Source organism: Penicillium chermesinum (genome assembly GCF_028974085.1).
Source record: "Penicillium chermesinum strain IBT 19713 chromosome Unknown utg000002l:1.0-5270490.0:1.0-5274688.0, whole genome shotgun sequence".
NCBI lineage: Eukaryota > Fungi > Ascomycota > Eurotiomycetes > Eurotiales > Aspergillaceae > Penicillium > Penicillium chermesinum.
In genome coordinates this window covers 2,588,641-2,614,036 of record NW_026695312.1, presented here as the reverse complement: position 1 = coordinate 2,614,036, position 25,396 = coordinate 2,588,641, and the positions used below count along the sequence as shown (strand labels likewise).

The 25,396-nt window shown below is 51.8% G+C and overlaps 11 protein-coding genes across 11 annotated transcripts; 6 read left to right on the top strand and 5 right to left on the bottom strand.

Annotated features, from left to right (window-relative positions):
- Positions 1–200: 200 nt before the first annotated feature.
- N7468_001819 (uncharacterized protein) lies at positions 201–838 on the top strand (the record flags this gene model as incomplete). The annotated part of the gene is made up of 2 exons (XM_058471116.1): positions 201–260; positions 320–838. 2 exons carry the CDS (start codon positions 201–203, stop codon positions 836–838), a joined length of 579 nt encoding a protein of 192 aa, XP_058334257.1.
- A 620-nt stretch (positions 839–1,458) lies between these two features.
- On the top strand, positions 1,459–2,392 carry N7468_001818 (uncharacterized protein; the record flags this gene model as incomplete). The annotated part of the gene is made up of 4 exons (XM_058471115.1): positions 1,459–1,615; positions 1,703–1,731; positions 1,802–1,939; positions 2,027–2,392. 4 exons carry the CDS (start codon positions 1,459–1,461, stop codon positions 2,390–2,392), a joined length of 690 nt encoding a protein of 229 aa, XP_058334256.1.
- Positions 2,393–2,955: 563 nt separating this feature from the next.
- On the top strand, positions 2,956–5,117 carry N7468_001817 (uncharacterized protein; the record flags this gene model as incomplete). The annotated part of the gene is made up of 2 exons (XM_058471114.1): positions 2,956–3,334; positions 3,415–5,117. 2 exons carry the CDS (start codon positions 2,956–2,958, stop codon positions 5,115–5,117), a joined length of 2,082 nt encoding a protein of 693 aa, XP_058334255.1.
- Positions 5,118–5,980: 863 nt separating this feature from the next.
- N7468_001816 (uncharacterized protein) lies at positions 5,981–8,629 on the top strand (the record flags this gene model as incomplete). The annotated part of the gene is made up of 4 exons (XM_058471113.1): positions 5,981–6,646; positions 6,701–7,858; positions 7,881–8,127; positions 8,184–8,629. The coding sequence occupies 4 exons, from the start codon at positions 5,981–5,983 to the stop codon at positions 8,627–8,629; spliced, it is 2,517 nt and encodes an 838-aa protein (XP_058334254.1).
- A 542-nt stretch (positions 8,630–9,171) lies between these two features.
- Positions 9,172–9,618, bottom strand: N7468_001815 (uncharacterized protein; the record flags this gene model as incomplete). The annotated part of the gene is made up of 2 exons (XM_058471112.1): positions 9,172–9,301; positions 9,410–9,618. The coding sequence occupies 2 exons, from the start codon at positions 9,616–9,618 to the stop codon at positions 9,172–9,174; spliced, it is 339 nt and encodes a 112-aa protein (XP_058334253.1).
- Positions 9,619–10,891: 1,273 nt separating this feature from the next.
- Positions 10,892–13,341, bottom strand: N7468_001814 (uncharacterized protein; the record flags this gene model as incomplete). The annotated part of the gene is made up of 6 exons (XM_058471111.1): positions 10,892–10,995; positions 11,048–11,627; positions 11,699–12,063; positions 12,115–12,226; positions 12,283–12,794; positions 12,864–13,341. The coding sequence occupies 6 exons, from the start codon at positions 13,339–13,341 to the stop codon at positions 10,892–10,894; spliced, it is 2,151 nt and encodes a 716-aa protein (XP_058334252.1).
- An 829-nt stretch (positions 13,342–14,170) lies between these two features.
- On the bottom strand, positions 14,171–16,578 carry N7468_001813 (DNA-directed DNA polymerase IV; the record flags this gene model as incomplete). The annotated part of the gene is given in 6 exon segments (XM_058471110.1): positions 14,171–14,347; positions 14,359–14,739; positions 14,769–15,377; positions 15,436–15,810; positions 15,868–16,040; positions 16,089–16,578. 6 exon segments carry the CDS (start codon positions 16,576–16,578, stop codon positions 14,171–14,173), a joined length of 2,205 nt encoding a protein of 734 aa, XP_058334251.1.
- A 643-nt stretch (positions 16,579–17,221) lies between these two features.
- Positions 17,222–18,369, top strand: N7468_001812 (mitochondrial ATPase complex subunit ATP10; the record flags this gene model as incomplete). Its single annotated transcript, XM_058471109.1, has 2 exons — positions 17,222–17,655; positions 17,736–18,369. 2 exons carry the CDS (start codon positions 17,222–17,224, stop codon positions 18,367–18,369), a joined length of 1,068 nt encoding a protein of 355 aa, XP_058334250.1.
- A 335-nt stretch (positions 18,370–18,704) lies between these two features.
- N7468_001811 (putative vesicle transport v-SNARE protein Gos1) lies at positions 18,705–19,528 on the bottom strand (the record flags this gene model as incomplete). The annotated part of the gene is made up of 3 exons (XM_058471108.1): positions 18,705–19,208; positions 19,278–19,343; positions 19,466–19,528. The coding sequence occupies 3 exons, from the start codon at positions 19,526–19,528 to the stop codon at positions 18,705–18,707; spliced, it is 633 nt and encodes a 210-aa protein (XP_058334249.1).
- A 301-nt stretch (positions 19,529–19,829) lies between these two features.
- On the top strand, positions 19,830–20,520 carry N7468_001810 (60S ribosomal protein uL29; the record flags this gene model as incomplete). The annotated part of the gene is made up of 3 exons (XM_058471107.1): positions 19,830–19,832; positions 19,895–20,034; positions 20,286–20,520. 3 exons carry the CDS (start codon positions 19,830–19,832, stop codon positions 20,518–20,520), a joined length of 378 nt encoding a protein of 125 aa, XP_058334248.1.
- Positions 20,521–21,111: 591 nt separating this feature from the next.
- N7468_001809 (mediator of RNA polymerase II transcription subunit 16) lies at positions 21,112–24,272 on the bottom strand (the record flags this gene model as incomplete). Its single annotated transcript, XM_058471106.1, has 8 exons — positions 21,112–21,902; positions 21,964–22,095; positions 22,146–22,412; positions 22,465–22,575; positions 22,626–23,604; positions 23,651–23,677; positions 23,728–24,073; positions 24,133–24,272. The coding sequence occupies 8 exons, from the start codon at positions 24,270–24,272 to the stop codon at positions 21,112–21,114; spliced, it is 2,793 nt and encodes a 930-aa protein (XP_058334247.1).
- Between the last annotated feature and the right edge of the window lie 1,124 nt (positions 24,273–25,396).

Here is a 25,396-nt window from a genome sequence, read left to right as displayed (position 1 = left end):
GTGTACATACAGCTACGGCCCCGCCATCGCGGTGGAGCAAACTCTCCCACCATCGCCTCAGAACAGATGGGTTTGGGGGCTGAAAGAGCTCAGCTATTAATACCAGCGAGCTCCAATGATGGGGTCCAAGGCCTTCGTTTCTCACTCGCTCTCACAGTTCAATTTCTTCGGGCTTCGCTTGCGCTCATCCTGATTCTTCTATGGGCCTGCTCTATAACCCGGAGACTGAACAGCCACCAGCGCAACCAAAGATGGCGCATGTGAGTTGGACCGCAGCTTTCATATCCTCGGACGAATAACTGATTGGGATTTCACGTAGTATATGAAGGGTGTCATATTCAGCATGGCCTATGAGGACATCATCGGCCAAGAATACCTCGAGCGACTGATCGACAATTTCTGGTCAAATCTGCTCTACACGTACTTCCCTCCTAAAAACGGCTTTGGAATCTTCCCCTGGCGCCAAATGGGCAGCCCCGAAGGCCGCAAGTCGCATCTCACGGTCGCACATATCACCGCCGACGGCAGCAAGACATTGATTGTCTTTGAGAACCGCAAGCCCCAAGAAGGCGACTCAGCGACGCCCGAGGAATGGGCAAGCGCCAGCGAAACGCTTTTCGCGAATATCCAGGCCACCCGCGAGAGCACTCAGCAGTCAAATACTATCTACGGTGCCGTTACGATCGGGACTCATGTGCGCTTTTACGTCGCGCAGCCCGAGGCTGCGGCCTTAGAGGATCTTCCCAGCGCGGAGACGGGCAAGGCATATGAGCTGAAGGACGATGAGCGCGAGATCCACAAGATCTTGACGAAGTTCAAGGACGAAGCGTTGACCTGATCGGGACTTGGAGTGGAAGGTATCCTAGGAGTGGCTGATTATGGTCAGGTATGATTGAACGGCAATGCGGCGTATGCGTAGGGACACGGATGTGGGATGATCCTTGTATGTTTGGCGTCACACTCGGACTTTTGAAAATAGAATCATATCCCTTCATAACATGAATGCTGAATGAATTATTCCCCCACGGGTTATCCTATGTACTGTGCCACCCATGCGGGGGCTTGGTGGAGAAATCCAGGAACTGGACTACAGAACCGGGGAACCCGAGAAAAGCTGGAATTGGAGCATACCAAGAGGCCTTTGCAAAGGCAAGAATCGACATCATACGTCTGCTTGTAGACTAGCGCCAGCCCCAAGCCATCCTGTGGCTAAAAGAAAGCTAGGAGTAATTCTCCTCGACCTGTATGAAGGCGAGCCGAGGGTGAAATGGAGGGGTGGATGACGTCGATGCCGGCCATGCGTCCGCCATGTAAATTGCAGGCCCGACGAATGGTGCGATCGGTCCTGATCGTCCATGTCACATCCGGGCTCCACTGGATCATGTGAAGTCGCAGGTAAAGCACCGTTGCCAATCTTTCCTATCTTTCTGTATCACGACACTACCACAATTCTCAAACATGCCTCCCTTCCGCAACTTTCTGGCTCGAAAGCCCCAAGCCAACGGCACGGGCCCAGATGGCTTCGACGAGGCTGATCTATCGCCCAGCTCACAATCGTCTCCTGTCGCGATCCGACGCAGTGAAGATCAACAGCCGCCGGAGTATAAAATGAGTGGTATGCGCCTGTCCGCCGAATTTCTTTGATGCGATTCTGCGGCAGTGGAACCCGCTCAATCGAACAATCTATTAACCGTCTCGGCAGTCGTGAATGACAGCGGCGTCTATCTTCCGGTACAGTCCCTCTCAATGCGCCGGCAAAAATGCCAATATTGAGGATATGATCACCGCTTACACATAGTAGCCGTCTCCACCTGAGAAGCAAAGCTTCTGGAGTCGTCAGACTGGATCGAAACGCACAACCAATCATCGGGATCTCGTCGATAATAATGAGCCTTTCTCGATATCACGCGAGTCCTTCGACTCTTATCGTCGCTCTTTTGTACGACTACTCCCCAATTCTCATTCTCTGCCGCATATCATCTAAAGCCGCGACTTCGAAGTTGGACAGGGGGCTAACTTAATCTAGGATATTTCGGCGCGTTCCCCAGTGACACACTCGGATGCAGCACCATCGCGCACTTCACTCGACTCCCGCTTCTCCCGCATCACATCGCCAGCGACTCAATCTACGAGTTTCGAGAAGCCCGAACCAATGGAAGAGGAGGTCTTCGAAGACGTCGGATTGACCGACGAGAACAAACCGAAGAAGAAGGGGTTCCTATCCCGATTCGGCGATTCCTCCGATGCGTCGTCACCAAACAGCAAAACGTCTACTCCCTTTGGATTCCACATCCCCGGTACCAGAAAACGCGGCCAAAGCGGGGTTGGGTCGGAGTTGAATCCCATACAACCATCGACTCCAGTGCCACAGGCTTCGACTGGGAATGAGTAGATGAAGTGGTTCATGACACCTCTCAATGATTTTCTTTTTTCTGCGGCGTCCCAGGTATCGCAGCATCACCCTATTCCAAGAGTGATACCCGTTTGAGATATGTTTGGTCTTGATGGATGGCCCACGCATAGGAAGTCGGAAGGGTTCCCTTCGTTTACATTTCGCTGTACATTTCTGTTTTTGACTAGTACTCCATTCTATTTTCCCCTTTGGCTTGGTGTGGGTATTGGCTCATGCCTATCACAGCGGCGGTACCTATATGCCGCGAATTAATGATGAATCAGACATTCTCGAAAGAATCCCAGTGAACGATCTTAAGCCAAATGAATAATTGATAGCAAATAATGTGGCCATGCCTTTTAGTAGTCCTCGAAGATCGACTTGGAGCCGATCCTTATCGGTGCAAACTGCGCAAACAACCGGCAAAAAAAACTTCCTCCGCCTGCAACCCCAAAAAAAATTATCCTTCATCACGCTGAGGATTTTCAGCTTGGATTTCCGCCTTTGGGATTTGTTATTTTTATTTTATAACGGAGACACCGTCGCTCCATTGATTCTACGCTATGGCCGGTATTAAAAGGCCTGTCGAATCCAAGGAGGATCGCAATGGAAAGCGGACCAAAACCAAGCAGGGCTCCGCACCCGCGAAAAAGTCCAAGGTTGATTCGGTGAAGACTTCAGGATCGAAAAGGGACCTGAAGCCCAGCAAGTCGGACAAGAAGGCTTCGAAGAAAGAGCCCAAGAAGAAGGCCCAGAAGGAGGAATCGGAAGACGAGGACGATTTCGACATTGACGATGTGTCTGATTCTGGCGATGATGGACTCGACGACCTTGAGGATATTCCTGAGGGTGATGTTGACATGGAGGATGCTAGCGAAGAGGCTGAAGGTGACGAGGAGGATAGCCACGAGGAACCTGGCAAGAATGGAGAAGTCGTCAAGAGTATGTTACCTGCTTACACTTTGAAAAAAAAAAAGAAAATATGAAAAGAAAAGAAAAAGTGCTAATACCTTTAATTATAGACAACAACAACAACTCGCGCGAGTCACACATTAAGCAGAAGGCCCTCCAGCAAGAGCGCAAAGCCGCCAAGCCCAACGCCGATATGATTGCCCGTTCCAAGAAACTGTGGGAGCTATTGCGTCGCAAGTCTCACGTCCCACTTGAGCAGAGGAAGAAGCTTGTCAAGGAACTGTTTGAGATTATTGACGGCCGCGTGCGGGATTTCGTCTTTAAGCACGACTCTGTACGTGTTATCCAAACCGCACTGAAATACGGCAATCTCGAGCAGCGAAAGAAGATCGCGCAGGAGTTGAAGGGTAGCTATAAGGAGCTCGCGCAAAGTCGCTATGCGAAGTTCTTAGTCGGAAAGTTGATTGTACACGGCGATACCGAAACAAAGGATTTAATTATCCCGGAGTTCTATGGACACGTCAAGCGATTGATCCGTCATCCCGAGGGATCGTGGATTCTCGACGATATCTACCGCACAGTTGCAAGCAAGGAGCAGCGCACAAGGCTTTTGCGCGAGTGGTACGGTCCCGAATTCGTTCTCTTCCAAGATGACAAGGAGAAGTCGGCCGATCTCACCAAGATTCTCGAGGCTTATCCCGAGCGCCGCGCGCCAATCATGAACTTCCTGCGCGAGCTGATCAACCAGCTGATTCAGAAGAAGAGCACTGGTTTCACGATGTTACATGATGCTATGTTACAGTATTTCCTGGCCACCAAGCCCGGCAGCACTGAAGCGAATGAATTCATTGAATTGATCAAAGGTGACGAGGAGGGAGATTTGGCCAAGAACCTGGCGTTCACTCCGTCGGGCTCGAGGGTGATGAGTCTTGCCTTTGCCTACGCTAGTGCCAAGGACCGAAAGCTGCTTCTCCGATTCTACCGAGACACCGTCAAGGTTATGGCTGGTGATCTCCATGGCCACATGGTCCTGCTTGCGGCCTACGAGGTCATCGATGATACCAAGCTGAGCGCGAAGTCTATTTTCCCGGAGTTATTGAACCAGAATGACAGCGAGGATGCTCGTCACGATGAGTTAGTGTATCAAGTGACTGATCTCACTGCCCGAATTCCCGTGTTGTTTCCCTTCGCGGGTGACCGTGCGAAGTGGTTGCTGCCCGAGTTGGATCAGAAGATTCTCAAGGAGGTCCGTGATATTAGACAGGAAACCTCCAAGAAGGACGCGACCGTCCGTCGCCAGGAGCTCGTCAAGGCTGCGTCCCCTACGCTCCTGGAATTTATCGCTGCTCGCGCAGAGACGCTTATGGGGAGCTCATTTGGGTGTCAGTTCATCTCCGAAGTTTTGTTTGAAGCGGACGGCGACAAGAATGCGGCTCTCGCTGCTGTCGCCAAGGCTGCAGGCACCAAGTCCGAGACACGGGATGCAGTGGCGTTTGGCCGCCTACTCAAATCCCTTGTCCAGGGTGGTCGATTTAACCCTGCCCAGAAGACCGTCGAGAAGGTCCAGCCCCCATTAAATTTCCACGGATTGCTGTACGAGCAGATCGCGGACGAGATTGTGGAGTGGGCCACCAGTGACAATGTGTTTGTGATTGTCGCCCTTGCCGAGTCTGACGATTTTGAGAAGCAGCAGGAGCTGCTCAAGACCCTGAAGAAGAACAAAAAGGCCCTTGAGAAAGCGGCACAATCGGGCGAGGGCGAGAAGCCCGGCCCCACCAGCAGTGGTGCTAAGCTGCTCCTCAAGAAGCTATGAGCATCGAGCGATGTATAATTCCCTGAGGTTCTCTTATTACTGTTTCATAGGCGTTGAACGTGACCAAAAAGCATACCATTCGAATTTGTCCATACGGCTGTTAGCGCCCCTTGTGTACAGAGTAGTTCGGCAATAAAAGTAGAGTCCCCACCGAGTGGAGCCGCTTGAGCTTCGAGACCGCAGGTTCAGGGGTTCGGTTCCCAGCAGAAGCACGAGCGCAATTGCATCCAATCCTCGCTTGCATGTCGTGCCTCGCATGGCCCTTGAGCCCGGGGTGCTCCCTAGCGGCAGCGAGATCCATGGTAGCACCAGCAGTAAAGTTGGGCTGGTAAGCACCTTGAATAAATTACCTGTACGGAGTATTCCGTTCGTACTTCTGTATTCTTCACAGGGCCCGTCCTGAATTTTAAGCGCAAGCACAGGCCAGGAGAATGGATCCATTGGCAGACCCCGTAATGAAAATTACTCCAAGGCTTGACCACTGTGGCTTACTCGGAAAATTGATTCTAAGTTAGTTCTACAATGGGGATTGTCACTGGTTCAATTTCATACAGGCGCAACTGAAAATTACCGATGCACACGACACCAAAAGGTGTCCCCAGAGATCCAGGGAGAACAGGGCTAGACCTTGGACGAGTCGAACTCGAAGTTGTCTCAGGAAGTAGCTAATTTCAGATACAAATGTACCCGATGCCTTCAAAGGACTGATGTTCCCCAATCAGGCAATGATCTCATCGCGCTAGCCCCATCCACTCCGTGGACTTAAGGGGTGTGTCCTTTTTTCCCTAGACCATAACGTCTTTCCCTCCTCTGAATCCCCCTCCCCCCCCCCATCTTCGCAAGGCCTTGGGCCACTGTCCCGCATGCCCTCCCTCACACTGACCGACCCGGACATGATCCTGCCCTTCGGCGGCAGCGAGCGCGAATCCTCGACTCCCTCCCCGCCCTCGCAGCTGGTGTATCTCTCCGATCTGAACGCTCGATACAATCCCAATGACCCCCACACGAGTTCTGGCGCTGCCAGCGCAGGGATCACGAACACTCGTCCGAAAAAGAACTTTTCCCGCAATTGGAGCCACGAGGACATTGGTGTCGCCAATACTCGTCGATTGTCGGATATCGGAGAAGAGCTGTCACCCACGCGAGCGGAGGAATTCGACAAACAGCCCAAACAAAGCCAATCAGCTCCGCAGAGCTCGGCTAATTCGCAGACCCAATTGGCACCCATCGACACGGAGCAACAGTCTGCATTGAGTCCTTCCAGTCCTTTGGCGAGTGCGGGGAGCGAACAAACGGCAAGCGGAATTGCCTCGCCGAAACTCAGCCACTCGATCTCGGCGTCGCCGATCCTCGCTGGGAGTAGAAATGAATCGCCGAGCCAGAATGAGATGATGCAGGCCGCTCTCCCAGCAGGTAATGCTATTGCCTCGGCCGCAGTGACGGGTAAAGGTCCTGGAGATGACTTTGCGTCCGCGATCTTGAGCAGCGAAGCTGAGCGGATCCTTGACAACGCAAAGAAGCGACTGACGGTACGTAGCGTATATATTCCCAATGCTCTTTCCCAGGTCTAATTTAGATTGCAGCTCATGGAAGGCAACCTGAATCGAGCTCGGTCGACTGTGCGCTTGACACCCTCCCCGTCACCTTCGTCTCCTGGGTACATTCGGCCTATCAACCCAAATCAGCCAGTGGGTAAATTATACAGAACGTTTTCCCGATCTGATCGCCGAGGCTCTGCGCTTCGACGGCAGTCTTTTGTTCCCTCGCAAGACGCCTTGAACAGCCGACACTCACGGGTACAAAGTGACACGAACTTCCCAGATGAAGCCAGCTTAACACCTGATGCGAAGCGATTATCACGTTCCGTGAGCGCGATGGGCGTCAGCACATCTTCACACTTCCATGACGACCGCTCGTTCCACTACGAGCCCAATCGTGCTTACCTTACACACCGAGCGTCTAATTCGTCTATGTCTATGCATCGTCCTTATGTGGAATTGCCAGCGCCAGCCCAATCCCCACAGCCGGACCAATTACCCCAAATTGCGCAATCATCCAATTCAAACGAAGAATCCTCCTCGGAATCGCCAAGGGGGCTTGGAATCTCGACAGAAAGCGAGTCGAAATCAAGCTCTAGCCCGGTTACCGGCTCGGGTCAACCCAGCCCGGTCTACAGCTCATATGGCCCTCCCAGCCGTGCTCAGTCCCAACTGCAAGTGCGGGACCTCCAGTATCAAATGAAGGGCCTGCACATTAAGATTTCTTCCCTGAAAGTGAAGAACCAAGAGGATAAAATGCGTCGTCGCAGTCTGCAAAGCTTGCGAACTCCTAGCCCCTTGACGGCCGCAGACCCCTGGTATACCAATGGCCTCGAGATGCGAGATGGACGAAGCAGCCGTGGCTCGAATGCAATTCATTCACCTTCAGCGTATTCTCGTGACTATCGCAACTCTAGAGAGCTCGCTTCGACGTATCTCAATCCGTATGGCAATGAACGGAAAGAGAGCCCAGTGGACAACACGCGAGGTAGCCTCACAAAGGGCTCATCCACCGCCTGGGAGAGCCAAGAATCGGCGGGTTCCGATAACCGGGGCGAGACAACAGCGAGCGCCTACGAAGATGCCGAGCAGGGCGATTTTGAGGATGGCGACATTGATCGAGAAGCCTTGGATGAAATTTTGCGCGAGCCGCTCGACGAGGACCTAGAGAGCCCAATGGATGATTCCCCTCTAGGAGCCCAAGTCGACGAGACCCCCCCACGAGGAGCGCGAAGATGCGTTCGACTACGAGCATTTCATCCTCCATAGTGCTCTTGGAAACTACTCGCGCCATGCAAGACATGGATCACACCATTCGAGCGCTGCGCGCTCTCATCAACGCCCTCGGCATGTACGCAACGACAGCAATATCTCCTCCGGTACAGACGCTACATTCGCGACTGCCACTGAAGGAGAGCAGCTACCGGAAGAAGAGGACGAGTTGATGTACTGGGATCGTCGTTTCAACCACGGTGGGTATTGTGTTTAGAATCAATATCAACTAAGACCCAAGCTAACATTGCTTTAGAACTGCGACACCATCACGATCCTGCTCACGACGATGTCGAGATCGAAACTGATCGCTCTGAAACCCCCCGCGGCTACCGCGAGGACGAGAGCGGCGCCAACACGCCCGTAGAAGACCCCTCACAGGCGCACACTGCCCGCGCGGGCGTACGTGACTCGTTCAACAATGGCTCAGCCACTCCGACATCACTCGCCGAATCGCTTGTCTCAACAGTGCGCGCTGCGTCGGCACCCAGCCCGCACCGGGACTCCGCGACGCCGAATTCAGGTGGCATCAACCACGACGACACGCAGATGCTAGAGCAGCTCTTCCAGAGCCTCGGTAATGTCTGCATGGATCTCCAATCCATCACGACATCCCCAACCCCCGACCTTAAGGCTGCAAAGGTTTTGCGGCGACGACTGGATGCGGCGCGGAGGGCTCTGGATGGCGAGCTGGATGCTTAGACGGTGTATATTATCGTTTTATACGTCCGTCACCTCCACTGATCTTATGATTGTACCAAGGCTCTGTTCTCCCTAGTAAACGTCTCCGCATGTCTATACGTCTACACTGTCCCTTTCTTTCCTTGATTCTTACGTGATACCCAGCGACCTTCTCTTTCCTCCCAATTACTTTTTTTTTTTACTTTGTTGTGTTCTATATCCATCTTGTGGCGTATGCTTGTCCTCTGATCCCATCGCTACTAGTAGTTGGAGGACCGTTGTATTAATGTACCATAGTACCCAGGTAATTTTGTTTGCCTGAGCCTGAAATACTAGTAACAGGGCATCTAAGCTTGAGAAGGGAACATGGTACATAGAATACCTGCCTAGCCCCTCCGGGACAAGGTTTATTCCACCAGAGGGCTGATCCACTCAAGCAAGCAGTTGGTGAATGGAATTAAAATCTGTAAGAGATCTCCCATGAGATCCCCATATCATTCAAAATAACACACTGTACAAGAAAAACACCTTCCCTCTATGACTACCCGACCAAGGCGCTTTCCTCACGGTGGCGAGCCCATAATAGCCTCCTGCTGAGGCTGCCCCTGCGCCTGCAGCGTCTGCTCCAGGACAACGGCATAAAACTTCCCCTCCTCTGACGTGTCATGGTAAGGACCGGCGGAGAGCACCGCCCTAGGAAATATCCGTCAGTATATCGCATCCAAGAAGCAACGTAAAACAGAACGCTCCAAGCAAACGAAGCAACGGAGATGCGCCCCGGGAAGAGGACCTATCACATACCATCCCTTGTACTTTGGCTGATTGAACATCTCTGTAAAAACCTTCAAGATGCGTAGCGGCAGCTCCAGTATTGATGGCAGCTCGGGCCCATCGCAGATGGGCAGTCCCAGCTTGTTTACGGGGAGATAGACGATCTCCGACTGGTTTTGCGGGTTGCGCGTCTCCTGGAAGACGAGGAGGCGGCGCGCTGGGTGGTGGAGCTTGCTCATGGTGCTGGTGTGAGATCACTTTTGGAAGATTCGAACAAGAAGGAGACTCTTCTCCACTTTTGTCTTGCGGCCTAGAGACTCGATATCTCAAGAGGGAAGGAACGTCAAAGTCCGCTTGGTTAGCTGCTGCGGGTTCTTTATTCGCTGTCGCGCGATCCAACAGGCCCCCGGATATGGTCCTGCAGATATACCGTTAGTTCCCGGGTGCAAGTAAGTCTGGATTTTGGCATGTTTATTGGGTCATATTACTTTCGTTGGCGCAATGGGCGCGTCAAAAAAATGATGCTTATCGCGTCTGGATCGGCGATCAATGTTCCCGATGCGGGGCAGAAAAGGGGGGGAAGACGCGTCGTGCTTGATTGGGGCACGATCAAGAGACAGATCTGGCTCGAGCTAGATGAATTGTCACAGAACTCTTGGCCTTGAGCAAAAGAAGAATTGAGGAATGTGTCGGTGGATCGTCATGTTAGGTTCTCCCCCATTTGCCGTGTAAAGGTGGGGTGGTCGATCCATGAGTAAGATTTCTACATTCGAACTCATGTAGTTTTGAGCCGATTCTAGACATTGTGAATGCCTTTTATAGGTCAGTTGGTTTGAGAATTTGGGACTAATGTATTTACTGTTGCTCTTCAAGTCTTTTTATGTTATAAACAATTTCTTTTACTGGGGCTAGTTATAACCCCAGGGATATCACGACCGTGAACAACTATAGCAGTACCGTTTTAGTATTAAGGATTATGCCTATCTCTTCAGTTTCAGAGACTAGTAATAGTATAATACATCATTCGAAGGCAATTCGAGTAACTAGCAGTATCGCGCCCTGGAAGCTGAGAGGCAGATATATCAAACACCTTATGAAGTCTACAAGTCTACAGGTGGACTGATAACGAAATTGTTCGATTCCACTGCTCATAGACGATCCTTCATGAGCTTTATTGACCTGAAACGCCCCGGGAGGCAAGCAAATATTAAAACAGGATAGCTAAGAAGATGATCGAGCCAAAATCCAGCTAAAGAGACTCGCACCTAGAACCCCTCAACACCGCACCGGATCATAGACACACAAGGGCAAAGAAAGAAAAAAACAAAGTTCAAATCCAGGTCTCTCTCTTCCGCATTCGAGAGGTAAATGCATTTCTGTTTTGTCACGAGATTTCCACCGGCGAGGACAACGAACCTCCTGAAATAAAGGGCAAAAAGCAAGAAAAGGGAAAAAAAGAAAGAGACAATACAAATCATAGACCCACATTATTCGGAGTGAGACAAAAAGAGATCAAGAGGTGGCCGGCAGAAGCAGGGCTGCACTGTGGCGCAGGTCAAGAGAGCGAGAGTCGGAAGGGTCGAAGATAGCGGACAGGCGGTTCTGAAGGTCAAAGGCTGGAACTTGTTAATATGCAAATGCAACAACGAATAGAGGGGTGATACTTACGAGATACTTGAATCATGTCGAACCAACGGATAGCATTCTCGTCGCTGCCATCAACGGCGCGCAAGGTACCACTCTCGGGGCGGATGGTAGTCTTGGGAGGAAGACTGCGCATACGAAGGAGCATGTGAAGAATGTCCGCGAACCGCTCAGACTGGTTGTAGTAGTAAGGGGGACGCTTGTCCAATGGCCAGCGCTGAGAGAAGCTCTCGTTGTCCCAAGAGCGGAACAACCAGCAGGTGCGCTCCACGCAGTTAAGCAAGATGATGGAGACGAGGAAAGTCTCAAACCAGCCAGTCTTCTGACGCTGGAGGAGGCGCCGCTCAAGGTCGTTGATCACAAGTTTGGCGAGTTGCATAGATCGCTTTTCCATGCCAGCACGGAGCTGGCTGCACAGCAGAGCATAGGACTCTGGGTCCGAAGCTTCTTCAATAGGTAGACGACCCTCGTCGTCGGGCTGGGAGAGAGAGTGCATCGACGTAGGAGGAAGAGTAGGGTTGCAGAAGGTCTTCCAGCCAAGTTCGGTGTCTACCAAAATGTGGGTAGCTACCCAAAGTTCAACTGAGCGCTCAAGCAGGTGGTCCTAAATTATTCTTGTCAGCAATGCTTCTAGGCGATTTCAATAAGGCATAGGCACGGGGCTCCTAATGTTACCTTTTCTGAGTTTCCGAGCTCAACCGCGAGTTGCAAAGTAGACTTCATGAAGTTAGAGGTCTCGCGCTCAATAAAGAAATGGGCCGTCTTCTTGATGTACATCTCCAGCTTGGTCGGGATGTCATCAGCATCAGTATCCAGGAGATAGACCTCCTGGGAGGGGCCGGAAAACTGGTCATCGCCAAGGGCCGACAGTTGGGGGTCGAGGGCTGTGACCGAAGGGCGGTGACCCTGGAGACCGCTGATAGTCACGTAGACACCGCTTTCCTCCAGGTGAGTCACTTCAATGCGGCCAGCATAGTGCTCAAACTTGACCTGGTTCTTGATGGAGTTGGTATCATGGTAAGCAAGCGTCGCGTGCAAATCTATGCGATGTCAGTTTCGTTGCCACAGATCCTATGTTGGTGTTTGCTTACTAGCATTGTACAGTTCGAACTCTTCCGACAGACGAGTTCGAATGCACGGCTGTTTCCAGAGCCGAGCGCTCTCCACACTGGCGCAAGTCGTGCAAGGTGTGTCGCCAGAGCACTAAGAGGTGAGTCAGTCATCTGTAGGGTATCTCAACAAAGGGAGGAAGCTCATACAGGTTTTTTCAGCATTCGGCACCGAATACAGGCGCCTCTCTTGCGCACCTCCTGCACCTCACGACGCCGCTCGGCAGTGAACCGGCCCCGGACCTTGGGCTTCGTCGGCTTGGTCGAGTTACCAAATTCGTTGACGAATCCTTTGGCCTGGGTATTGGGATTCATCGCAATCGGGCGCGGGTAGGAGGCGGCGCGCTGGGTGGCGGTTGCGGCGGTCAAGGACGGATCGTGTTCCTGCAAACTGTCAAAGAGGAGCTGCTCCTGGGTTGAGAGCTGCTGAGGCCATTGGCTCAGTTTCATGTCATGATCCCCGTCCAAAGGCGGAAGCCCATGTGGAACCATCTCGCTAGCGGATGCTGCAATCATCGACAGCTGGGACTGACGCGCGTTAGAGGTGGACTCGGGGGTCATGGAGTGATCACCAAGAGGGGGAGACATGGAGGCATGATCGCCGGAGGTGTGACTGGGAAGAGCCGGGATAGAAGGAGGGTTGGAGGCTTGAGGAGTTCCTGCTGATGAGAATTGATTGTTAGTGCTCCGGACTGGGGTCCCACAAAAACTGTGACCGGCGTGCGACTGACCTTGCTGGCCTTCCTCTGACTTCTCCTCGGCCGGGACCTGGAAGCCCTCGGCCTCAAGAGCAGGATCTACGACAACAGTCTTCCCACCCACAGTCACAGACTGGGTGTAGTTGGGACCACGCTTGGTCTGGTCGGACGCACCAACCTGGCGGGAAGCCTCTGCCAAAACATTCAATCCGTCAAAGTTTGGACGGTTGGGGAACGAAGAATCACCCTTTCCCTTCGCATTGGGATCCTTGTTGCCGTCGCCGTCAGTCAAGTCGGGAAGCTCGTGCAGTCGGAGGAGCACACGCTGGCGGTCGCGGAGGGGGATGGCCTGGCACTTCTTAACCAGGTGATTGGTCAAGCTGTCGATGCGGCCCTTGGGGAATTTTTCACCGCATGCCTTGCAGGTATGCTGGTAGCGGTTGCTCGAGTCTTCCAACTTGGGACCTCGGTTGAAGAACTCAAGAATGAGTTGATTGGGCTTGCGACCCATTTTGGAGACAGCGGGAGCGATCAACCCACGGGGCGTTAACGGGTTTGTGTCACGCAGCAGGCCTGAAAATTTGTCTTGGTATGCTTGTGGTGGAGGCTGCCTTGGTTCTATTGTCGCTGTCGCAATAAACCGAGATTCCGGATCGGTATGGATGAGACGCGACGACCACAACAATCACGGGCGCGATTGGGCGGGATTCGACCGGGGAGGAGGTGAGGAGGGGCGATAGCTAGGCCAGTGACCAGCAACCGCACAGTTTAAGGGCCAGGGCGTGGCCTAAATCGATTCTCGCGAAAGAATCAAGTCGTAGCGGCAAAACTGATGAAACTTGGGGGGCAGTTGGGGCAGTTGGAGGGCGGTCTGACGGTCGCAGGGGAAAAAACAACACGACGGCTTCACCGCACGCAAGGCGGTGATGACACCACGAAAAGGCGGTGATCCCTCGTGAAGGCGGTGGAAAAACGTCGAGTGGACAAGAAGCAATAACAAACGAAATAGGAGAGGTGGACAACGGGGGGAAAGTGGCAGGCAGGAGAGCAGAGAAGAGAGACAAGTCGATTGTGTCACAGGGGAAAAGAAAAAAGGAGGAGAGAAATCTCTGAACTGGCGGCACCTGCAGCGATGATTCTATTTGGCTTTGCCTCACCCACTCTTAGATGAGCACAATACAGTCTACATGATCACTCTACAAAAACAGTAGCGAGTAAATTCCGCAATACGGCTGGTCTGAGTAACAATAGCAGGTATTTCTGAGGCTTGCTGGCCCATACGTAAGCAGTGAATTCGACGTTCATGGTATCTTGAGTCATCAATCCTGTCCCGGGCGTCGTCACCGTCGGTCCGATCTACTGTGTACATGATGTTCCCTAACAGATACGGTGCTCCGGTGGCCGCCAGGCACACCCAACAACGCAAAAATTCGTTTCTCATCCCTTCCTTCAAGCAATCGACCGGGATTGGTCTTCATCTGCCTGGAATCACGGAGTACATTAGCGAAAAGGCCCCGCTGGTTCAGACAGAGCCCTTTTTTCCGAGCAAGCAGTCGCATGCTCCTATTGAAGATGTCGTTCCTGTGAAATACAGCAAAGCTGCTCCAATCTCTTCACCCGGGACAAATAAGAGGTCGATTCGACGCCATACCTTGCTACCGGGTAGGCTTGACGCTCCATGCCACTTAGATCCATCGTGGCCAAGACGCCTGGGTGTGGCCAGCCCGACCTGGAGAAAGCCATCACGGAAGAGCTGAGGAATCACAACATCCACCATTAATGACCTAATCTGCTCAAGTGTAGCGTCGGGCTTTGTGATCAAGCAATCGATATCCCCCGAGTCGAGAGCCCCGCGGCGGTAAGAGCCCGCGACAATTACCTGCATATCTTTGTCCGCTGTTTGGACCGCCTGGCACACGATTGCCCGTGGGCTTCCACCTCCTTGCGTGGGATCCGCAATGCGAAGTCATGGTAACGATCAACTCCAATTTGTTGGTTTTTGGTCAATGGAGCTCTATCGCGAAGATCACTGAGCGAGCGGTATCCTTGAGCAACCCAGTCCGAGGCCTGACGGAGGCCCACGCCGTATATTCCAAGAAATTCCTGGATAATACGATCCTCTTCAGTATTGCTGGTGTTATCTATTTGGCGAAGGTGGTCCGTGAGAACTATCTCCTCGATTTTGTCCGCAATGCGTGGGCCTATGCCTGGAATCATCTGTGCCTGGGTTCGAGTGGTAATCTTTTGCGTTTGTCTGCGAAGGGCTGCAATAGCTTTGCGATAGCCCAAAATATGCCAGTGGTCTGCATTCCGGGTATAGTAATCTAGCATCTGCTGCAGGACGTCGATAGTCCTACTATTTGGATTATCACGCCGGGCAGCTGGGTTGTATTCCTCCATACACGCGAAACTTTGCGCCCACGAGCCGGCAAGTTTTTTACCTCTCTGCGCGCCTGGAACATCTTCCTGTTCAATGTCCGAGACCTCGGACTCGTTGCCTGATTCGTCTGTCTTGGTCTCGTCCGCAGAGTCGTTTGCGTCGATGGGCTACACGCACAATCGGTTAAATACAAGCCATCCTGCGAGAGTTCCGCCTAGTACATACCAAATGGCTCGTGGCCTTCGTTTCGTTGATGATGTCATCCAGTGCGTTGCTTTCACCAGCTGCCGCATCAATATCTTTAGAGCCACCTTCCTTTTGGACAGTCTCACCCGCTGGCACAGCTCTTATTGCGTATGCAGCATCCACGCTACTCTCAATGGATTGCTGAGATGTCTCCATGTTCTGTTCTCGCCTGGACTTTTTCAATGGAGGTGAAGCGGCAGGCTTGGGCTCGGTTACGACGCTTTTCGTTAACGGTGGCTGCTCAGTAGGAAGTAGAGTTCCAGTCACTCGAAAACGAGCTTGAGAAGGATTTATAACTGTTGAGTACTTAAGACACTCTGGCGGGTAAGTGTCATTGACAATGGCAATATTTTCCTGCCCGGTCAGCCAACCTTGAGCATAACTCAGCCGCAATGTTAAGGTCCTACTAACAGGAACAGACTCCAGCTTGAGATGGACGACCAGGTCTTGGTAGGAAAGATCCTTGTCAACGATCACATGCGTTATAGTCGATGACCACTCTCGAGCCCATCGGGCACCGTACTCCTGCGCTCGCTGAATGCGTAATCGACGCAATGATGAGACATCATTGTTGGGGAAGAAGACTATGTGGTCAATAAAGGCATGAAAGCAGTTGTCTCTGGAGTACCTACAGAAAACGAGGTTCTTGAAGATCTGCTTCCCTTCTGGAACGACTTTGGCATTGCTCACCTTCCTCTTCTTTGAGGCTGGGCTGGCCTTTGTCCCAGGCATACTACTTGTGGAATAGGAACGGTGTGCACTGTTCAATTTGAGTGATACCGGCTGGTCAGTTGAATGCTTTCTGTTACCCTTGGAATGTTCTTTCAAAGGCTCGAGACTTGGGGCCCTTTGATTACAGGCAGATGGCTGTGGGTCAGAGTGAGCTCGAGCAAGCAACACGGGTTGTGGCTTAGAGGCGACAAGATCAGGTAAGGTTGGGGTGATAGATTTTTTTGAATCTCGGGAGCTAGTGATGAGGAGTTGCCTTGACAGATCATCCTCATCATCAGTATCATCTGAGTGATCGAGATGCTCGAGCGCCGTGAAGAAACTTTTCTTGGTGAGTGATTGCCCCGCCATAGCTAATCCGGGATCAGGAGAGAGAAGGCCTGTGTGAGCCATGGATCATGCATGGCAGGAATTTAGGCAGTGACTGAGATGAGATCACAGCAGTCCGAATCGTTGGCGAGGGGATCAACCGAGGGTGAAGGTCGTGCCTTCCATGGACGCGCCTGGTACGCGAAAGCGACACCAGGTCACGGGACTGCCAATTTTACCTCTTTAGGCAGAATTTGGACCCCATAGCCAATACTTGCCTAGGACGGATACGTAGAGATATGGTGACCTAAGATATAGCGCGATTTGGATAAGTAAAGTCAATAGGAATCTCTCAAAGTAGACTATAAGGGTTCAGTAGTTCCATATTAAGGAGAATATGATATTTCGAAGGGCACAGCTGGGTTACATATCCGTAGATCTCTTAGCTACACAGGCTACAATTGATTTATCTGAGTATGAACGATAGCCTAATGAGTCACGATCCTCGGAATTAATTGACAAGCGATCCTTTTTTTTGTACATCAGCCTCAGGTGTGAAATCTACCAATCATATCGAGTATATCCCTGTTCACGCGTGCATGACCTGCAGCAAACTATATCATGTGATCGACAATCCCGTTCGGGGAGTTGACCTCGATCGTGCATTGAACTCGGACCGTGTGCACAATTTGACAGGTTTCAATTGACGCTCCATCGACTGGCCAAAATGTGGAAGCCGTCAATACCTATTCGACTAGCAGCAGAAACATTTTTGCTCCAGAGCCGCTGTCTACGTTGCCAGTCACGCAACCCGCCGCTCTTCGCCCTTCGCTCAAACTCTGTACGTTATTACGCTTCACAAGATGCGCCAAAAGGTCCAGAAGATAGCAAAACAGAGGCGCAAACTACAGCACCGCGATCATTTGTAGACCCGAAAAGCCTGCAAAATGACAAGCCATTTCAGCAAAATCGAACCGCAAACCCCAGGCCATCATCTAAGCCTGGAGATCCGGACTTTGTGCCCCCGATATTGAGCCGTCCAATTGGCGTGGCAGCTCCTCCTAGAGAAGGGGAGAACACTGGTATTGATCCACGGACGCTTAGGCAAAGGCGCGATGACTTTGTCGACTATGACAAGCACTTGGCCCGTCGGAAGGAATTGTATGTTGAACTGTCGCAACAAAGTCAAAGACATCTGACAACAAAAAGAGGCCCACGCTAACCAACTTCCCAAACAATAGAACACGGCAGGTCGCAAAGCCCTATTTCCGAGAATGGTCCAACCTCCAATACCACAAGGGTAAGACCTTCGTGTCCAACCCGCGGCTCTTCCGAGGCGACAAAGCCCTCTACTTTCCCAACCTCCACGGAATCACTCTCGCCTCACCCAAAGACCCCCAAAACACCACTACGGTTCTGCGGGGCCGGGTCAGCATAATAAGCCTATTCTGCAGTGCCTGGGCCGAAGAACAAACGAGCACATTTACCGGCCGAGAGAAGAACCCCAAGCTCACCGAATATTTGGCTGCAAACCCCAACTATGCGCAGCGAGTAGATATCAACCTGGAACAGAACAAGATGCGGTCGTGGCTCGTGAAGCTGTTCATGGGAAACCTGCGCAAGAAGATCCCCAAGCAGGAGCACTCGCGTTATTTCTTGATCGAAAAGGGCTTTGACGAGAAACTGAAGGAGGCCGTCGGCATGATGAACAACTTCGTCGGCTACGTCTATCTTGTTGATGCTGATTGTCGGATTCGTTGGGCGGGCAGCGGCCCTGCTGCTCTGGACGAGTTGGAGACTATGCATAGCTGTTTGGAGAAGTTGGTTGCTGAACAAAAGGCCTCCGCCAAGCTGCCTAAGATAACCGTCTCTTGATATGTTTCTCTGCATATATATGGCATGCTTAAGGTACTGGTACTTGCATTTGGAAGGTTCCCATGTACGGGTAGCACGGATCCCGTCTCCATTGGATTTGTACATAACTGTGTAGAAATAGAGAATGTGTATAATAGAAATGAAGCATCGGACGCCGTTTCAAACCCAGGTGCAACTTATCAATCCCGCTGAACAGGGATCCCGAAAGGAAGATCCGCAAGCCCCAGACGCCTTGGAAGAAAACAATGGAACCGAGCCGCCTGCTGAAGCAATAGGCGAAATAACGAAGGAAGCAGATGAACTAATTGGGGTATGAGAGACTGAATGACCTCGCTTCACCGGAAGTAGAGCACCATTAAGAAACAGAAGCCAATAAATGCGCCGAGGATGATAGCATCCCTCCGCTTCTTGGTACCAATCTTGCCCATCAGATAATTCATGCCTGGAACCTGGCTAGCAGCACCGACAATACGTCTATTGATACTAGCTAGAGTCTCCCGCTGAACACCAAAGTTCTCATTGATTGCGTAGGCCTGACTGAGAACACCGTCTATCATGTTGTGGCTGTTTTCGACTCGTCCCCGCTCCTCGATCATGTACTCGGCCTCAGCAGCGCTGGGATTTGAGGCGCGATAGGCGTCGATATCGGAGCGTACATTGGAGAGGAGGTTTGCGCGGTCACGCGACTCTGCGATGGCAGATGTCAATCGTTGGAGCTCGCGGCGGTGGTCTGCAAGGATCTCGCGATGGCGTGACAGGTTATTTTGCTTCAGGGCAGAAGAGGTCAGGGTAGCTTCTGAGTCGAGGAGACGGGAGAGTTGAGCGATGAGTGCATCACGCTGTAGTTGGACAGACACAAGTCAGCTACATTTCAAAATCTGGGGCCGTATGCAGGTGGCGGGCCATACTCGTTCGAGGAGATCTTTCAGCTGGGATTCAATACGCAACTCTTCTTCCGTAGGATTTGGTGGAGGCTTGGTAAGGAAGAGAACTGTGCATAAGTGTGGAAAAGGTTCTCGGTCTACTCAGAGCTCCAGTCAGCGTTCAAGTTTGGGGGGGCATCTATCGGCCTCGGTTGGAGCAGCTGGATATATACCTGAGTCTCTAGAGACCGGGCCTGTTGGCGGAGCTGTGCCCAGCCAGAGCCGGTGGACGTCATTGATGTCAAGATATGAAGATGACCACTGGAATGTGCAACGCTTCAGTCCACTGTCTTAAGCACCACGGCCACCTCCAACGACGTAAGGCCACTGCGCTGGGGCACCGCCTGCGCTAGTCCCGTTTAGGCCGATTCCGTTTCTTGTCTCGACACCTGGACTACCAGGCCGCAACAAGAAATTTCCCATCACGTGCCCACAATAGTCCGACTCGCTTAGCCCTAGTCCCACAACCAACAATTTGCCCCGACCCGGACATCTTCAATTCTCAACGCCGACAACCCAGCACACACAACAACCACCATGGTACGTGCTCCATACTATCGCTCCTCGAAAAACACATCACTGACGGTATTTTTCTCCTATAGTCGTCCAAGGTCAAGGCTGGTCAGCTCTGGGGCAAGAACAAGGAGGAGCTCTCCCAGCAGCTCGAGGAGTTGAAGACCGAGCTTAACCAGCTCCGTGTCCAGAAGATCTCCAGCGGCGCATCTACCAAGACTCAGCGAATGTGCGTATTCGATTCCGATTCCTTCCCACGACTGGACTTGTGACGAGGCTGGAAGAGGGGCTTGTGCGATCGGGCGACATAACACGCGGGAAAAAAGTATCCATACAAGAGGAGGTAGCCATGCAAATCATGGGAAGGACATCACACAAACGACACAGACGATGCACTCGCCCTGAAAACAACCAACTCGCTGGATCCGGACACTACAAATTATATTTGCAGAAATACTGACCTGGGATTCTACCCTACAGCTCCGATGTTCGCAAGTCGATCGCCCGTATCCTCACCGTCATCAACGCCAACCAGCGCGCCCAGCTCCGCTTGTTCTACAAGGGCAAGAAGTACCTTCCCCTCGACCTCCGCCCCAAGCTCACCCGTGAGTTACGCCGCCGTCTCAGCAAGTACGAGGCTACCCGCACCACTGAGCGCCAGCGCAAGCGTCAGATCCACTTCCCCCAGCGCAAGTACGCTGTTAAGGTACGATAACTCCCGATGTGAGCGTGGGAGGTTTTGTTCGCCAGATTCGCTCTTCGGGTGAAATCATCCAACCGCTATACATCCATATACTTCTGGCTATGGATTGGTGCTGACAAATTTCAACAGGCTTAAGTGAAACAAAAAGGAAAACTTTCATCGGATCTGGAGTTTACTGGGAAGACGTACTTGCCCTTGGACACATAAAGCAGGACGTGTGATAGTGTGGACCTGATACCTCGCGGCAGAGTCGATTTTCTCTTTTTTTTTACATCCAAAAAATGATTTTTTGATTATGTATCTTAGAAGGATGCAAATCGACTCTTGACATGACATGACATTAGATCTTTCTTCAACTTCTTAAAGTAACACTCATCTGGATCATTATGATATTTCAGTCATGGGACTGGTACCATAACGGCTTTCTACTTTCTCCGGGTAGTGGCCAGCCGAACATATACCTATACTACATACTATATTAAAGTTTGTTCACTTCCGGAACACTATGGTAATCCTAGCAGTTCATACGCATTGCGGAAAAGAAGTTGACTGCATGGGAATCTATATAGAACTATTAATAGTAAAGCGCGACGTCAACTAAGCCTATGCAACAGCTACAGGCGCCGGTGTCCTAACAGCCGAAGACTGCCGCTGGCGCTGTTGATGCTGATGCGAGCCATGTCCAGCACTCTGCGCAGTGGCATCCTCCGGCTCAATCATCCACATCCCTCCACAAGGGCAAGAGCGCAGAAGATTGAGCTTCGCGGCCATTCTGAAGTACGGCAAAGAGCGCGGCAACGTAGTATCTCCCGAAACTTCACAGCAGCGTACACACCGGCGCCTTTTCTGCGGCTGCACAGCGGCATTGTTTCCAGAAACCGATGCACGTGGCCTGAGCACGGCCTTCTTGAGCATATCGACGTCTCGAGTGCGGCGGAAGGTAAGAGTGCGAACGTCACTGCCGAAACCCAGCCAGCTGTAGTCGCCGAGAACGATTTCTTTGCGATTGATCTCGGCCTTTATCGAGGGCACGGTCGACTTCAGCAGGGTTGCGACGGCTGTGACGAGGACAGGCGGGATGCGCGCATTGACAAGGAGTTCCTTTTCTGGAGCTGGGCGTTCGTTGTCACCGAAACCGGAGCCTTGGTAGGCGTGTTTCACAGCGGAGTCTACGCCGGCGATGAATTTCTCGTAGATGTCTACTCGGACGGGGGAAGATGCGAGAACTTGGCAAATCTCGGTGTAATATATACGTGCTTCATTGGGAAGCGACGCTGGGTTGATATTGGAGAAGCCTGCCTGGACGCCACGGAGACCACGGCAGGTGAAACGGATGAAGGCTCGAGACATGCTTGAGAGGAGGATGATCAGAGGGAGAGAGTTGGTGGTTTTCACTTTGGAAGAGCTGTTAGGAGAAAAAAGATTGCGGGAGGAAGACTGCTTTGAGGTCCTTACGCTTTTGTGTGAAAGCTTCCTGGTCGGTGAACAGACCGTCGAATTCATCAGCTAGATCAAACACCTCGCTTAAGAGGTAGCTGGCGAATGACAGGGCCCATTTAGTGTTTCCAAGTATCACTCGTAGAATTTCTGCAGGTGCTGTCAGTATAGAATCTGGTATGGAAGTCAGCGAGACTTACCAGGATCGAGTGCCTCGCCTTGTCCTGCCTTTCCATGCTGAAAGAAGAACGCAATCAACACCGCCGCATGGCGGAGCTGAATGGTTGCCCATGTCACAGCAGATGACAAGGTGCGAGGCTTGACACGTCCCTGAAAGCCCAGGGCCGCTTGCAAGCTTAGACAGCGAGGAATGTAAGGATGGCTCATCAACTTTTCTTGTTCTACTGTGAAGTTACAGTTGACGGGCAACGCGCGATACACCTCACCAACGAAGGTTGAAGCAGCCTCTTTAGACATTGTTAGCAGGTATATACCGGGGTTTGAAGCAGAGTGACATACCAGGTGTAAGTTGCCTTAGAGCAACTGTCAAAATGTCATCAGTATTGACATCAGCTCCACAGGCACGACTGAAAGTGAGTGTAAGTGCTGCGATGGCCGCGGAGAATTTGGCTGGTTTCAATTAGTCACCGCATCTTTTGTGAGTAAAATAGGTCACTTACATTCGTCAAAGACTTCTCCAGTTGACCCAAAGGTGTGCTCCATCAATCTCAGACGTGGCTGGCCCTCTGAGTCCAGGAAGACCGAAGCGCATGCATTGGGGGAAAAGGTAATGGAAAGACCAGGACTATCCATGGGATAATGAAACCCGGCCTGTGCCAGACAGGTCACTGTACTGGGATCATCTAATCCATTGAAGATGGCCATTGTCCGAATATCGTAGAACGTGATCGAACTGTCCTCAAATGTAATAGCCAAAGCATTCCCATGTTCCACTGCGTCCACGGAAATGATATACTTATCGCAATAGATATCATCCAGTCGCCGGAGGCCTATTTTTGATTTGGGCTGAGCATTGCTTTTCTTTGACGATAACTCATCGAATTTGGGGTGGAGGGCTTGGGGTGAAGTCTCTAACTGCCACCGCACAATGACACTCGATGGACCCTGCTGATCGGGATATTCGGGGGTTGCATGAAGAGGCTTTGAGAAGACTGCGAGGACCCAAGGGCTGGATGTTGAACCAGTGGGGCTGTCAATTTGACCGGGCATAACTTCGAGTCGCGATAAAGAATACGCTAAGTTTTGGAATGGCAACTGCTGGTCTGAATGTTCCTCCATACCCCGTGGGGTGGTTGAGATGGTGGCAGGAATGTCGATATTGCAATGCCTGAAATGGAAAGAGGGTATTGGAAAAGAGGCTCCCTTCTTTGCAGCCGCCGCATCCCATTGTTGTGGGTTCCAGCTAATTGATACTCGATAGAGGCACATTTTCTGGCACACGGAGTACGTAGCAAGAAGAATTCCAGCTGAAGTCGGCACCATAGACGCATGGGTGAGCAATCTGTCTGAGTATCCTGTGTTTTTAAGCTCTGCAGGTAGCTCGGCCCATTTGTTGTCTGGATTTTGGTATATGAGCCGGATTTGGCCTGCCCGAAGACACAGTAACCAGGGCATTCTTGTTGGCTGGGTGAAAAGGGCCTATAGGGCGCCTTCGAAATGGCGTGTGACCCCATCGGCCACTCACTTTGGCTGCTTGATGGAAAGCATGGACCTGCTGATAGTCAGATTTGACGGCTGTCATCCGGTTGCTTGGGAACATACCATGCGCTGGGTGCTCAGCCACATCAAGCCCACTATTTGGTTACTATCATCTCCAGCATCAACTGAAGCGGTACGAGTACCAGTAATGCTGTTTAAAGCGATGGAGATGGAAAAAATTGAAAGCCGTCCCATACAATCAACAATGGCAACCTCGGAGCCGACTTCATTCCATGACAAATGAACAAGCTGATTACCGAGGTGGGTTTCTGAAACGATTGGTAGGGGAGTTTCTTCACTCAGCTCCCACTTTCCATCCGATGCATTGCTCCGGAGATGGCGTACACTGACACGCAGCCCATCGGGCGAGATGTAGGCGATGCACCCCAGGCGGGACCAGGCAATTTTCCTATATTCAGAGTTAGCCTGGAACTACCAATAGATTTAATAATTAGAAGTGAGCCCTACTGGCAGCAACCTGACAGGCGCATCTCATCAAGCGATTGCGCTAATCCCTTCGTTGGGCGTAGTGTGGTGGGCAAACCGAGTCCGAGCGAACTCGACTCCCCGAAAAGATCATCAACGCTTAAACCTTGGTCCATGATCATTAGAACAGCCTGAGCTCAAGACTCAGCTGAGACTCAACCCTGTATATTGGCCGAATGGAAATTCGCCCCCGCATCACCTGCGTGCCGGTCTAGACTCCGCGCGCGTTGAGAAGATGATGACCGGGGAATTCCGTTGGAAAGTGGAGATCACACAGATCCAGAATCAAAGAAGAATGGAAACCCAGTTCGCTTGATGTATCTCTCCTGGGGGTGAGTTAGGAAAAATTTTGAAGGGTCCCGTTTCTTGTAGAGCCTCCCACTCTAGATCTCAGCGAATCCCACTACTATCAGACACTCAATACTCTATATTGTCCTCGAGTCCAACATCAACCTTCAGGTTTAGTCACCAGCTGTGTCACGTGAGGCGGCTGGTAGCCCTGCCAACGGTGTCTGGCCAACCACAGGGCTATATAAGGGCCCACATATGGTTCCTCCAATCAGAGGTTTCCTCACGGGCATCGAAATCGCCGCAACATGAAAACTGCCCATACAAGGATGCAAAACACAAGCAGGAACAGTCTGCTAGCTTCAATGGATTGGTCTCTTTTTCGCGTAGATGCTCCAACCCCCTCAACTCGCTTTCTGTAGCCCCCATTGCCCCCCAATTTGGACCCGGTCGCGAGCAAACGGCCATTGACGGACGGAACCATAGAAAGTGCCCCCCAAGTTTTGTCCAAGTCGAGGGTTCTTTTATCAAAACACGCGCATCATCGACGTGCGGCCCACCCATCCTACCGGCATACCAACACACCAACGCACCAACGCAACAGCGCATCGCCGTTGTTCTTCACAACCACATTCCTGGCGACTAAATCCTCTGGCTCCCCGTGGGTCAAAAGGTCCCAGAGGTCAAAACAAAGATCTGACCGGGCCCGTCTGTGGTTTTCCCTTTTTTTTCCCTCCCTGGCACCTTTTCCGGTCTGACCCCATTCACTTTAATATCGATCTCCCCTCTCCCCTCCAGCACCTGACCTCATATCTGTAACTCTCCCCTTTCCAACTCTCCTCCACCACCCGGGTTCATTGGTTAAACCATCCCCCATTGAAGAAATTTGGGCTCCTTCTTGCCAATTCCCTCTTCCATGTTCACTTTTGAAGTTCCCGTCTCGTCCCGCAAATTACGT